At 48.5% G+C, this 14683-nt stretch overlaps 1 protein-coding gene across 1 annotated transcript in view; it reads left to right on the forward strand.

Annotated features, from left to right (window-relative positions):
- The window catches only part of LOC103802745 (hydrocephalus-inducing protein homolog), a gene marked incomplete at both ends in the record, with an annotated part of 57224 nt that overhangs the window by 11684 nt on the left and 30857 nt on the right, over positions 1 to 14683 (forward strand). The window contains 9 exon segments of the mRNA XM_009075271.1: positions 646 to 745; positions 2293 to 2411; positions 4798 to 5021; positions 5855 to 5922; positions 7890 to 8125; positions 9538 to 9638; positions 10889 to 11024; positions 11494 to 11658; positions 12545 to 12697. Of these exon segments, the coding sequence (XP_009073519.1) occupies positions 646 to 745; positions 2293 to 2411; positions 4798 to 5021; positions 5855 to 5922; positions 7890 to 8125; positions 9538 to 9638; positions 10889 to 11024; positions 11494 to 11658; positions 12545 to 12697 (1302 nt within the window).

Here is a 14683-nt window from a genome sequence, read left to right on the forward strand (position 1 = left end):
TTGGAGCCTTAGCAGGTAACCATCGGTCTGTGCTGGAATGGCCTCAGTGACCACATGGCTCTGATGTGGGACCTGAGATGGCGTTGGTCGACCACGCGGCCTTGCTGCAAGCCCCGAGATAGTGCCAAAGCTCCTGGCTCTGCCTAAAGCACAACACGGCTGTGAGTTCACGCTGGGATGGGCCCTGGGTGAGGGGAATGGTTATAAGGACAGTAAGACTTGCACCACACTGTGTGTCCCACTGCCCTGGGTTGGAAGCTGATGAGACCATGCTGGATCCACAGGTGGTGACTATCCACCTCTCTTTCCCATCTATTTTTCTCTTTTTCTCTCTACTTTTCTCCTTCCCAATCCTTTAACGACTCGCTAAGTGCCATGATCAGTGCTGGCTATGGGCTTTGTTCTCTCAAGGTATGCTGAGTTAAAGTTTGCACTGTGTTTGAATACTGTGAAGTTTACTGATTTACCTTCTGCTGAGTGACCCAAAGTTCATAAATAAAAATTATTTCTTGTTAAACCTCCTGAGAATTGCATTATTTCTTCCATGCAATGCCCAGAGAAATTCAAAATTACCTTCCCCTCAACCCACTGAGCAAGCTGGGGTGTTACAGAAGATAAATGATTTACTGCCTCTTTCTGTTTTAGGAGGGAGAGATCTGTCCAAATTCTTCGGCTGAAATCAATGTCATCTTTAAACCACAAGCAGCCCAAGTCTATACAAAAGTGGCGTACTGCAACATCTCAGGTGTGGCTCCTTTCTCCTGCTTCTCTTGCCCACAGTGAAGGCCAAGTGCAAATCCTCTTCCAGCCCACTGGGCTCTCATTTAATTGTTGAGAAATGCCCACTGTCCCCGTGGCTTCCAGGTAGTTTCTCATGGAAGGCCAGATAGCTGGCTCTGGATCACTGATCTCAGAACAATCCAAGTAGTGCAGGGATAAGCTTTCATGTCATGGCTTTACCAGCATTTCGTCAAAGGCCAAAGAGCTACAGAGCAGTACAGCTTTAGTGAATGAGCACTAAGCCCCTCTAGACCTCCAGGATGTGTCCTTATTACACGGATCCTTCATTAGGTCTTAGAGACTGAGTTAGAAATGTGCTCCCTGACCCTGAATCACCTTCCACTGCCCAGACACCACCAGACCAGAGATAGCTGAGCCCAAGGTGTCTGCAAAAGGACCACTCCGGCTAGCACCCGCTTCTCTCCCTGTGTGGGAATTGTCACCTTGCGGCTCTCAGTCCATGGTGTGTCTGGGTGGTGTTGCACTGGGCCCTCTGTGCTCAGCATGGTGAGCACCCTCCCTGGAAATCAGGGAAAGAATGGATTGAAAGAGTTACTCCCAAGGGGTTCCTTTCTCAGGGCTGTTCTCCTGGTCTGGGATTTAGGATCTGGTGATATGTGTGTCTAGCACTTCACTTTGCTGCAGGGATCTCTAGGGGTTGTGCCAGGAGAGCTTTGTCATGGCAGAAAAATAGGAAAACTGTTTGCATGCAAGACTTGTGCTCATCTGGGAGTTAGAGGGACCAGAGCTGGGCAAATGATGTGTGTTGAGAAAGAGGAGCCTGCTCCTCAACGTCCCTGATGGGCCCTACTGTAGGTGACTCCATAAATTGCTAGGCAGATTCTTCTGGATCTGGTGATTTGCAGAACTGCTCAATTCTGGGCAACCGGCAAGGCCAGCAGCCTGGAAGTATTTGGAAATTTGCTCTTGGCAAATACTGAAGCACAAAATGCACTTTCTTAGTTACTAAAAAATCCCAAATGATGATCACTCCTTTGCCTTGTGATGTCCTGTATCATGTGAAACTGTGGATCTCTGTTTATTGACATGGTCAGATGAGAATCATGTTCTAAGTCACTCACAAAACATCTCTGTGAACAAGATGCCAAGTGTCAGAAGGCAGCAGAAGTTGAGGACTTTGGCAACAAATTCCTGTGCTGTTGGGCCACCTACACCCTGATTTAATTGCAAGCCAGGCAGCAATGCCAAACTCTTGGCAAGCTTTATGCCTTCACTGAACAGACTTCAAAGTTCCCCTAAGAGCATAGGAAGGAAATCAGAGATCATGTTTTAAACTTGGCATTGCTTTTTTGGTGTGCAAACTGGTGGCTAAATTGGAAACCAGCCCAAGGGGTGGGTTAGAAATTAGAATCCAGCCCCAGGGTACATCTCCTGAGGGAAGAGAGGATTCCTATCTCCTTCCTCCTAGAGCATCAGGAGGTGGTCCCATCCAGCCTGGAAAATGCCGGATAACAGAGGGAATGGTGTACTGAAATACAAATCTCTTCCCAGGCCGTGAGACCAGGCTGCCCCTGTGCCTCACAGGGAAAGGCCTCGGGCCCCAGCTCCATTTCGGGTTGGAGGAACTCGACATTGGGAAGATTTTTGTTGGAGAAGCCCACAGCTATGAGGTAAGCAGCAGGGCTTGGGGTGGATCTTGATGGCTCCTGGGGCGGCAAGTGAACCTTCTGGACCTGCAGAATTTTTAGCAATTTGTACAGGTGTGAGCACAGAGTATTTGATGTACTAGTCAAATTTGGGGGTTTCACAGACTCTGGATCATTTTGATGGGTCTGAAAGGCGTGTTTCCAAAGCCTCATACCTGTTCTGTAAAGGAATATGGGGAGAGAGGCTGGGACGGAGTTCTTCTGTCACCGAGAGCAGGACCTGCCTCCATTCCCTGCCAACTCCTAGGTCCCCTCCTGCCTGTTGTAGAGAGGGGAGAGGATCCTCCACTTCCTGAGATGCATTTGGCTGGTACATTCACATCAGGGTAGGTAGAGAACAGCTCCACCAGTCAATTTCTTCCTCAGATGTCCTAATGCTCCTTAACCCTTCTGCCCCCTGTTTGAGTTGCCTCACCAAGCAGAGCAGATCGTCAACCTGCTCACATCTCACATAGGTATTGTCTCTGCTGCCTTCTACTGCCAGTGCACCCCTGGATGTTTCCACAGCAGCTCCGTCTGTGTGCCGCATCCTTTCTGGCACACACAGAGGACTTAGCGCCCTGTTGAATGGAAACCATTCCTGACCTCTCCTCTGGAGCTGGTGGGAGGGAGACTGCACTGCCCTGCTTGCGCAAACTGCTGCACCCACACTGTTCCTAGCCCTGTTCACTCCCTGTTTGCCACTCTGTTCACCCAGATTGTTCCCGGCCCTGTTTGTTTGTCCACTCTCTTTGCCCACCCTGTTCGGTCTGTAACCCCTTGTACAGCTCTATCTCACACTTACCCCCATGCTCACCTTAGTCACCACTGCCACCTCACCGACTGACTTGGCTACCTGCAAAACAGCCCCTTGGCACAGGAAGGCAACACCGGGTCAAGAAGCTGAGTGTTCAGAGGCTTTTGTTCTGCCCCAGAGGCAAGGGCCCTTTGTACTTGGGCTGTTCAAAAGTAGCTGAAATAAACTGGCTGCATTTGAGCTCGAGTCCATTGCAAACAGTTTTCAGTCAAGTGCCTCCTGCCTCTTCCTGGGAGTGAAAGGAAAGCCATCCAGCCTTCTGGCTCAGTGCTGGCCCTTGCAAAGGGCTTAGGAGTGCTTTCCTTTATGGACCAGTCCCTCACCATGCTTCAGCCTTGGTGCATCTCTGGTTTTAGAGAGAACACAGCCTTTCTGGGAGGGAAGCAAAGGTATTTTGTAACTATTTGCCTCCATCCCAATGGTATCAAGCCTCAAAAAAAAAAAAAAGAGAGCAGTTGAAACATGTAGAAAATGAGTCACTGCATTGTGCCAGACACTTTCAAGAGCTTGGCTGTGGCAGGGAAGGACCACTGAGTTGTTTTCTTACCAGAATTTTGTACTCTTTCTGATGTTGATACTTTATCAATTTATCATATTCTTCACATAAGAAAAGGTGGACGAGCAGATGATACCGTTAGTGCTGTGCTAAGCGGCTAGACTGCAGATAAAGCTCAGCTCAGCGTAGGATCCCCAAGTACAATTTGTAATTAAGATGTAAAACACAGGAGAGGAGAGTAGTTTTCAAGTTTCATGACAGAGATTGAATACAGGAATATTTTCAGCAGCAGCTGCAAAGTTAGAAAATGATGGACATCCTTCTGCTTCTGCCTCGATTGTTCAGACAGGTTTTTTAAGGCAAATAATTAGGGAAAGGAATTCCACAGCAGATGGATAAATCCAAGGCAATGGCAAGGTTTCCCCATGGCTGTGAATAGTTGTGAGAGAGCAGCTCTTTAGAGTATGTGGAACTGCTGTGCACCACACGCTCATCCTTCCTTGACATATCTGGTTGACCAAAGACTAAAACTATCAAATTAGAGAAAAAATACAATAACCCAAAATTATCTACCACAGCAGAGTTGGGAAGAACTTCTCAAGTTGGTGAAAGCACTGTCCTGAGGTGTCTTCTACATGCAATAAACTGGTTGGCTGCAATGGAACCTGAACATGTCCTGCCCTTGGCAGGATCAGGCACATCTGGAGCAGCAGCAGCTCTGTGGTGATTCACTGTGTGGCTGCCACCACCCCATGCTGCTCTTAGGGCTGATTCTGAATGACCCTGGTGCTGCTGAGCAGCTCCTCTGCACTGCAAATTGAAATGGACTGCTCCATGTCCGTGGGATAAGCCCAGATTGTGTGAAGTTACCACTGCTTTGCATGAAAACCCAAAAGCAGAATTTGACCTGTTGTGGTTTTTTTGGCTTCTGCCATACAGCAGCACATGGCATCTTCTGCCTTTTCCATGTGTTAACTGTTTAATTAGAAAGCAACTCATCCTTCCGTAAGAAAGGAAGATTCCTCATGGATTTCCATTTTGCTTTATTGCTGCTGTAGGTGATCCTGTTTAACAAAGGACCTATTGAGGCTCCCTTCAGCCATGTCCCTCCAGCCACAGCCATGGGCTCCTGCTTCACCTTTCTGCCCCGGGAGGGCATAATTGCACCAAAGGGGCTCCAGGCTATCAGGATCTCCTTCAGTTCCACCATCCTGGGGGAGTTCAGGGAAGAATTCCAGTTCAATGTGACTGGATCCCCTGAGCCTGTGACCTTGACTATCAGGTGAGGAGCTCTGGGAGCTTGGTGGGCATATCTCCGGGTAATTGTCACCCACCTACCTGATTTTGTGGTGGAGCAGAGAAAAATAGTGTTGCCTGAGGTCTTAGTGTTAGCTCTGATCCCGACATCCCCTTAGTGTGTGGATGCCTGCTGCCCAGTGTGGGTACCCAGGAGCTGAAGTGAGTCCTTCCTGCAGGGATCTCCCTCTGCCTTGGGCCGTGGCAGGCAATGGGATGGTATCAGCTTTGGGCAGTAGCTGGTCTGGGACAACCCATCTGAACATGCAGCAAGGCCCCTAGGGCTTTGGAGATGGGCCAGCTTGGGTGATTCTGCAGCCAAAATCAGTGTTTTTAAAATCCTCTGTTAATAATCCATCCCAAATGGGCAGCAGCAGCCTCACATCATCTCTCATGTTAATGTGTGGGGACAAGCTGTCCTCCCAGCTCTTGTGCAACTCTCTGGTACGTCCTTTCCCCAGCAGGAAAGGGCTGATGCAGGAGACGGAGCTCTGCAGCAAGGACTGCCACAAGGACTTGGGTGCATCATCCCCTGGGCTAGTGCTATTGCGAAAGATAATCCTCACCTAGTAAAGGAGAGAAGAGGTGATGATAGGAGAGGCAAAGCTCTCTTTTCAGGACCACAGCAGCATGAGGGCTTGTCCCAGCTAGTCTGAGCCATGTCCACATGGCTGCTGTGCTGAGCACGGGGTGGTGGGTTGATGTGAAACCCACAGTGGCTCTGACACCAGCTTTTATCCAGCTGAGCTGTCAGAACAGCCAAACGCTTTGCAATTCCGTTTAACCAAGCCATTGCCTTCTCTGCCTCCGTCCTCACAGCGGCTGTGTCACTGGGCCAACTTTGCATTTTGATGTGCCTGTCCTCAACTTTGGTGACGTCTCCTTTGGTGAGTGTGCCCTGGGCTTGGACTGCACTGTGAGGAATCTGTGCATTGCCATAATGGAGCACTTGAACATAAGAGCATCTGTCACTCGTGTTCCTCCACAGAAGCCTTCAGGGTGTTAACTGCAGGGCTGCTGGTGCCTTAGGCAGCATTTTTCCATTATGAGATCAAACAGGAATAGAAAGTCAGTATTTTCTGGTCTGTCCTGCTCCAACCTCCCAATCCTTGACAGCAGAATGACTGTGATGGTCCTTGTCCCAGGAGGGCCCAGGGGATGGGACATCAAGGGAAGGGAGCTTAAGCATGTACCAAGCCTGTGACTGCTTTGGGTGCATGCCCTCGTTGCAAGGCAAGGACACCATTTACCCACCTGACCTTTAGTGTGGGATGGTAATTAGTGCTGTAAGGGCAGCTCATTATCCCCAGCCAGGTAAAGTGCCCCAGCAGTAGCTCTGCCTCAGGCACCTGTGTCCTCTAAGCTGTTGGCAGCTTCTCCTTCCCCACCAAAAGCCCAGTTGTGCTGACAGAGATCGTGGCTGAGCATCCAGAGTGTCGGCATCGAAATGCAGATGCTGGTTCTCCACCTGAGGTTCACAAAAGGCTTTTTTTCTGAGATGATCTGCAGTTTAAATGTTAAATCAATTGTGGATTGATTGAAGGGCCATTATCATTCTTCACACAATGCCTCTGTGTTTTCATGCTGTTCATAGACTTTTAAAGAAAACTCATCACCTTTCCTGAGCTGCTTCTTCCCCTCCCTGCATCATTGCTGGGCCACTTATTAGTTTCCTATTGAATAAGTGAAACAACAAGAAAGGCAGCAGACAGAAATATGGTTCTCTATTAAGAGATTCATCCTGCTTAATCTGATTTCTCTCCTAAGGCATCTTCAGCAGAAGGCAGCTGTTGTATCTTTGCTTCTTTTAACTGTGCTGCTGACTGTTGTCTGCATCTGGTCACCTTGGTCTCATTTGGGATTGTGACCTCTGTGCTTGTCCTTCTTGTGCCCTTCCTACCTCTCTGCCAGAGTCACTGCTGGAGCTGGGTAGTGGTCCCTGTTGATGGGCATGGAGAGGCTCTCTGTTGTGCTTGCAGATGGTTTTCCTCCCTGTCTGTGTTCAAATGATTCTTGGTAAATAGGCACTGGGAGATATCTCCTCGCTGCAGAGCAGGCCAGCCAAGCCAGATATCCACTGCAGAGTAGGGTGTGGGCTGGTGTCCTGGCTCTGCAGGACATCCCCACCAGGTGTAGCTGTATCCCTGGCTTTCCATGATGGCAAGTAAAGTCTCAGAGCTAAAGTGGTGTAAACCCTTGTGGGCAGCAGTCACAGCCAGTGTGCAGTGTGAGTGTGCTGTCCCTGTTTGTTGGGTAAGGTGAGATGTGGTTCCTAATTGCTGATCTTGAAGCAAGCCTAGGATCTGCCTCCAGGGAAGTGGGCTGTGACTTGTTCGTGCTCAGTCTGGCTGCACCAAACCAGGAGATGCCTTAAGGATCCTGCCTAGATAAACTGCATTAGGGTGCATCATGTTCTAGTTCCCAATTCCATCCTCCCTTTCTTTTACTGTAGCTTCTCCTCTATGACCTCTCACTGCTTTTATATCTTGAAAACAGTTGGAAATGTTGGCAGAGCTAACAGGGAATTTTGCAGCTTGAATTTTCAGAGTAAATGGTCAGTGTGAATGCACATTTATCAGTGAGAAACAACTGGTGCTGGTTTAGGGCAGGTGGGAGAGCTCCTCCCTGTTGCGGAGAGAGAGAGACGCTTGTGGTGTTAGCAGGTCTAAGAGTGGGCATTTTGAAGGCAGCAATCTGGGATCAGCATCAATTAATTCCTTGCTGACTGCTCAGTGAGCTGTAGTTCAAATAAAAAAGACCTAAAGTATAAGCACAGTATTATCCTACCAGGATATTCACACCAGGAATCACGAGATAATTGGTACCTAAATGGATATTTATGTCATTTTCATAGGCTTTCCTCACACTTTGTCCTGTCGCCTGACTAACACCTCCTTGGTGCCCGTGACCGTCAGCCTTCGCATTCCGAAGGACGGCTCAGGAAAGCCCAGTGTTACCAGCATTGCTCAGATGTCCAATGCCACTAGTCCATTCTGGAGAAAGGGAGCTCGAGGTCCCATGCAGCCAATGGAGTTCACTGTAACACCCTGCAGCAGGACCATCGGCTCCCAGAGATTCCAGGATATCCAGGTATGGAAGGAGTCCGGCCACACATGCTTCAACAGGTGGGGTGAAGCTTCCATGTGGGAGAGCTTTAGTGCTGCCAGCCCGGAGCATCATGTAAGAGATCTGCACTGGTGTGAGGCCCTTGTTACCTGGGCTGGGTGGGATCTTCCTGAAGAAGCATCATTTGGTTTCCAAAATCACATGTAAGAGATCTGCACTGGTGTGAGGCCCTTGTTACCTGGGTTACTCGGGATCTTCCTGAAGAAGCATCATTTGGTTTCCAAAATCATAAGCTGAGATCACATTACACTGGTTTGAAAGCAAACCAGTGAGAGACTCCAAGTCAGAAATACAATTTAATAGGGAAAACAAAAAAATAAATGCAACAGTACAAAAAGAAACCACTGACAGAGTCAGAAAGCAGCCTGACACCCTGTCAGTCAGGGTGTTGGTGGTAGTCCGATTGAATGGTAGCTGCAGTCCTCCTGGAGTGATGGGTCTGTTGGAGCAGTGATCCTGTAGATCTGGTCTTCACCTGAAGGTCCAGTGGTAGCTCTTGTCCTCTGGGAATCCAGTAGGTAAGGGCTCCCTGTGTTGGTCCAAACCCGAGATTATATCCAGGTGGGAATGTTTGGCTCCTCCTCCTGGGGTGAAGCATCTCACAATGGGAAGATGTAATTCTATGGGTCATGGGGTGGGTCCATGACAGCCCATTAAACAGAGATAGCTTCTGGAAGGAGTTTATCAGGGATGAGTCATGGTAGGAGATAACAAACACTGCCCCACCTGCTTTGACAGCCTGTGAAGATGATAATAGAATACATACTCTTGGTTGCACCCTACATTGTAACCTAGGACACACATACACTATGGTCAAGTACAGAAGCCATTTCTATGTTTTTGAGAGTGATTTCTTTGATTGAAAGCAGGAACGATGAGGACAGAAGAGGGAGAGATGGCATTGTTTGCTTTTCCTCCTGGCCTCATTCCTCCTCTACCAAGGAGCAGAATGAGTTGTATTCACTGCGGGGATCTCCAGTGGGGACAGAAAACACTGCAGCTGTGAACTGCTCAGCATCTGCTGGGCCACACTGTGCCCGCTGCTTCCTGCTGTAAAGCTGAACTCATTCTGTTCAAGTCAGCAGATTTCCTCTGCATTTATCTCATTGTAGTCAGATGAAAAATAGGTCCCTGAATTTGAATACAGTCTAATGCTCTGATTTAGCTTGCCTCTGCCCTGATAGCTGAAAGGTGTGTTAAACATAGTGTTGCCAGGAGGCTTTTGTTACTCCCAGAGACTGTGCTCTATACATGGACCAGCAGAAGAATTAAGAATCCTCTTTCTCTTGACCATGGAACAAGAACTGAAGGACTCCACACCTGAGTGGTGAGCTTTTGGGAGTGAGGAGGTATTTGCTGCTCTTCCCTTCCACCAGGTCACCCTGTGCTCCAACACTGTGGGAGACTACAAGCTGGAACTGGTGGTGGACGTGGATGGTGTTGGCGAGGTGGTATCGACGCTGCTCCTCATAGCCAGGTACCAGGACTTTCTTTGCAGCCGCTTGTCTGTCCTGTTGCATCAGCCACCAACACACTGCCTTGCACAGGGTTTGCTGGCTGCAGCTCCAAAGGACAGGTGTTGCTTAATGAGCTGGTTCTGCCCAGCTAGATAGTGGAGCAGCAGTGCTTGGAAAGCAGCCTGTGCCGAGAAGCACCCCTGCTCAGCAGCCAGGCATGGCCCTGGGACCTTTCTATAAGGAACAGGAATTACATCACTGATTGGCCTGGTTTTTGATGCATGACATTTAATAAATTTCCCAAGGACCTCCTCTCCTTCTTCCTACAAGAGGTGGACTTGTGCTGGGTTGTGACCCCACTGCAGCATTGCTTTGGGACACAGCAAGCAGCCTGCTGAGAGCTGAGGTCTGGTTCAGTTTATGAGGGAATGGGACTCAGAGCAGGAGTGGTGAGGGCAAAAGAAAGGCAGGATCTTTTGAAGATAAAAATAGCCCTTGATGTGGCAGGTGAGCTCAGGCTTCTCTGCTTCTTTCTGGTTCTTTTGAGCATTCATGTTCTCAGACTTAACCCTAAAGTTGTTCTTGCTGCAGCCAAATTCCATCTTGTAGTGCTGCTATGGGTGTCAGTTTAATGACAAGAGGGATGCAATTCCCTGGTGCTGTTCTCTTTCCCAGGCAGAGCCATCCAGGCAGTGCCTGGGTTGCAGTTTCGTAAAGCAAGTGCAAACAAGGACAGACTGTGTATGGACCCATTAGGTGAAGGACCAAGGGAGCTGTAGGAACTGGGAGAGGGTGATGGCCCTCTCTGTAGGGCAGGTGGCTTATGCTCTCCATTGCTGGGTCGAATGGCTGAGTTTTCAGGCAGGATGACAGTGCCATGGGAGAAGAGGGAATTGTTTTTACTGAGACCCTGAAATCTGGTGTTCCTCGGGCCTTGGTGAGCACTACTCCTCGATGGGAAGGCTCCCTCAGAGCTCACAGCTTGCTGGGCCTATTGGAAGGGTCCTTGCAATCCTCCTTGGGCAAAGGAGAGGCTGAGACAGCTGTCGGACAGGGCATGTGCTGTGCCTGTGCTGAGTGTCGGGGTCTGTCCCTCCTTGAGAAGACATGTTTGAGTGAAAAGACATTCAAAAGAATTTATCACTGTAGGGGTATTAGATGTCTGTTCAGCAGTGACAAATGTGTTCTGCTCCATATTATGCTCTTCAGGGGCAAACATTCTTCATTCTCTCAGTAGCTCTAATTCCCTTGTGGTCCTCTCTCTGCCTAGATGTGTCGTTCCTCCGCTGCATGTGCTCAACCCTGTTGTGACCTTTGGACAGTGCTATTTAAAGTTCCCTTACCAGCAGACGCTGACCCTTGTAAATGACAGCAACCTTCCTGGCTGCTACAGGGTTCTCCCTCAGGTTTGGCATCACATCCACCTCCTCCTCCCAAATATTATTGAGGGGTTGATTAGGGAAAAGAGAGTTTGGGATAAGACCTTGCTGGTTTCTATTCAAATCCAAAGGTTTGCTGAGAACAGGATCCTACCTGAATGTAAACTTTAGGAAGCAGTTTAGCCTGAATATAAACTTTAGGAAGCAGCTTATATTCTAGTCTTTGGGGTGTTTTCATACAGGATTGTTTAGAGGGTTGTGAAAAGCTGCTGCAAGGAGGCTACCAGTACAGACAGAAGTGGGTATCTGGGTGCAGCAGCTTTTGGAGCCACTGAGGTTGCAAAGCCCCTACAAGCCTTGCTTCTGGTTTTGTGCCCTTTTGCTTTCTCCTGGGGATTTTTAAAAATGCATCTGAGTAGCTGTTGTAGTAGATGTTAAGTAGTTTAAAGTTCCCACAAATGTTCCTCTGAAGTTGATTTGATTCTGTCCCATATAGGAACACAAGGAGGCTGCTGCTGTGCGGTACTCCGCCCCCGAGCCATGTCAGATTATCAAGGCTCACAGCTCGGTGGACATCCCGTTTATACTTGAAGCCCAATTGTTGGGCGAGCATGACATCACTGTGGACATTGCTGTGTTTGGGAGTGAAGGATCTCCACTGGTGAGTGTGAGGGCAGATGTGTGCCTTGTGCCACTCATCCTGGTGGTGTGTAAAGTGGACAGGGATTCTTCCAGGGAAAACAGGGACTTGTGCTATATGGCTAGTGTGGACAAGGACAGAAGGGATTGCTAGCATAAGCAACAGCTCATGACTGAAGAAGAGGAAGGGTAAAATCCTTGTAGGTGGTAATCTCAGTGTCCCACACAGCATATAGTTCATCTAAGATGAAATCCAGAATAATTTTAGTTAATTAACCTTTAATTTAACACATTAATTTAATAGAGATATCTGCTTTAAAATGTCATCTCTCTGAGCATAAAAGATGATGTCAGAGGATTCCAGGGAATCTTAAGCTTTCTGTAAGAGAAAGGAAGGTTGACAGCTGAAAAGTAATTGCAGGGATTTAAACTTTTCTTAAAATAAATGGAAATGATGATGCTAAATCCCCTGGATGGCACCAAGCACCTCAACCCAGGCTGTTGTGGCTGTGCATGCAAACCAATCAACAGGAAGGGCCAGCAGTGCAGGCTGTGCAGGAGAGTCTGAAGTTTGACAAAACAGTTGCTCATAACTATCCAGGTGCTTGCCTTAAAAAGAATAACCAGTTGTTTCACTGTCAGCCTGTTTTTAACGACAGATTTCTTGCAAAGCTTTTGCCCTTAGACCAACAGTTTATAGTTTTAAAGTTTCACTTACCTAAGTATTTTTTAATTTGGAGGTGAATATGTCAACTTTTAAGCCCCAAAGGTGAGCATTTCAGATGGAGAATCACAGCTGTCCTTAAAGAAATCACTTGTGTGGGATTGAGCTGTTTAAACTTTTTAACTTTCCCTGTTCTGTTTTTTTTTTTTTTAAATAAATCTTTCTTACCTGCTTCCTGGAACAGAAAATTCATTTAGTGAGCACTGGACGTGGACCAGTTGTCTACACATATCCAAGTTCAATAAACTTTGGGAGGATCCAAGTACTGCAGGAGACTTCCCAAACTCTCCAACTCTCCAATCAGAGTATCATCCCTGCAACCTTCTGGGCAGAGATGGTAAGTATCTGTGGGGCTGTTTTTCAATGAAAATGACTGACCAGTAGCAGCCTGTGACTTGTTTTTTATATGAAACATTTCCATATCATTCCTTGTAAGAGGAAGCAAGATATTCCATTCACATGGAGGAAGAGGAGCCTGGCTCTGGAGGTGGTTTTAGCTGGGGCACTACTCAGTGGAATACTTTGCAGAGATGTTGAAGCAGAAATTAGTCTGGATTGTGTTTACAAGTTCTCCCTTTATTTTGTGGAAGGTATTTAGCTGTGCAAGTTATGTTTTTGGAGCTCAGAGACCAAGGGAACTCTGTGGCCCTTTGCTCCTGAGAGTGCATGGATTTCCTGTGATTTCCTCATTTTATCTGCATTTGCTTTGTGCCAAACTGCTGTCTATGGTAGAGACCAGGCTGTGAGGTCTGTTCTCAAACTGCTTGTGCTGAGGCAAGTTCCACACCTTCCTGGAGGTCAAACCAGCCAGACTGTCACATACAAATACACGTGAGGGTTGTGCTGATAACACAGCCTGTGGTCTCCATAGTGTTTCACAGCATCTCTGGGGACCAGCTGCAGAGAAAAGCTTTTAATTTGTGGAGGCCATGTAGGGCAGAAGGATCTGGGGCTGCTCCCCTGGCAGGGGGAGCAAGGCTGGTGCAGCCAGGAAAGGCTCAGGCTGGGTGGGATGTGCTCCCTGCTGGAGGGGTCATCTGCTTGAAAACAGGCTTGGGAGGAGGTTTATTCTTCTCTGTGCTGGGTGGGTTGAACTTCTGGAGCTGGTTAAAACCAGCTCTGACACTGTGAGCCTGGTTGTGTCTGTGGAAAAAGCATCAGGTGGTCCAGGTTTAGCCTCCTTAGTCAAGGAAGAGAGGGGTGAATTTTCCTCTTGCTGCTTTTCCAGATGTTTGGGGGATAAATGTAAACTCCCAGTGGGGGATTGCCCAGGCAGCTTTCTCTGACTCCACAATGAAATTTAGCTTTCAATTTCTGTAGAGAGCAAGCCACCTTGGATGAGTGGTCCTGGCATGTAGATGATAGTTTTTGCATGCTCGTACCAGGCCCTGACCTGCAGAGCTGCGTCAGTGCCGCTGTCCCAGCGTGAGGCCTTCCCTCCCTCCCCTGGGCAGCTTGCAGCTTTCTTGCCCCATCTGTAGAGGGAGGCCCATGAGAAACCAGAGGACATGCCTGCTTGGGAAGGTTGGGCCATGCCCATGGGCACACGTCTTGCAGTTTTCTGTCTGTTTTCTGCTTTCCTGGCCTGCTCTAACCATTTAGAGCTGACTTTTCCAAACCAAAGGGCACTGGGGCACCTCACTGCAGCTGATGATGGTGGTAAGATATGCCTTAATGAAGGATCATCTACCTGGACTTATGCAAAGCATTTGACACTGTTCCACATGACATCCTTGTCTCTAAATTGGAGAGACATGGATTTGGTGGGTGGACCACTCGGTGGGTAAAGAACTGGCTGGATGGTCATATGCAGAGAATTGTGGTCAGCAGCTCATTGTCCACGTGGAGGCCAATGAGGAGTGGTGTCCCTCAGGGGTCGGTGCTGGGGCCGATACTGTTCAACATCTTTGCTGGTGACATGGACAGTGGGATTGAGTGCACCCTTAGCAAGTTTGCTGACCACACCAAGCTGTGTGGGGCAGTCACAGCTGGAGGGAAGGGATGGGACATCCAGAGGGACCTTGACAGGCTTGAGAGGTGAGCCAATGCAAACCTCATGAAGCTCAACAAAATGAAGTGCAAGGTCCTACATCTGGGACATGGCAATCCCAGGCATACCTACAGGTTGGGTGGGGAAGTAATTGAGACCAGCAGCGAGGAGAAAGACCTGGGAGTGACAGTGGATGCGATGCTCTCCATGAGCAGCAGAGTGCGCTCAGCCCAGAAAGCCAACGGAATCCTGGGCTGCATCAAAAGGAGTGTGGCCAGCAGGTCAAAAGAGGTGATTCTTCCCCTCTACTCTGCTCTTGTGAGACCCCACCTG

Source organism: Acanthisitta chloris, unplaced genomic scaffold, assembly GCF_000695815.1.
Source record: "Acanthisitta chloris isolate BGI_N310 unplaced genomic scaffold, ASM69581v1 scaffold1020, whole genome shotgun sequence".
Lineage (NCBI taxonomy): Eukaryota > Metazoa > Chordata > Aves > Passeriformes > Acanthisittidae > Acanthisitta > Acanthisitta chloris.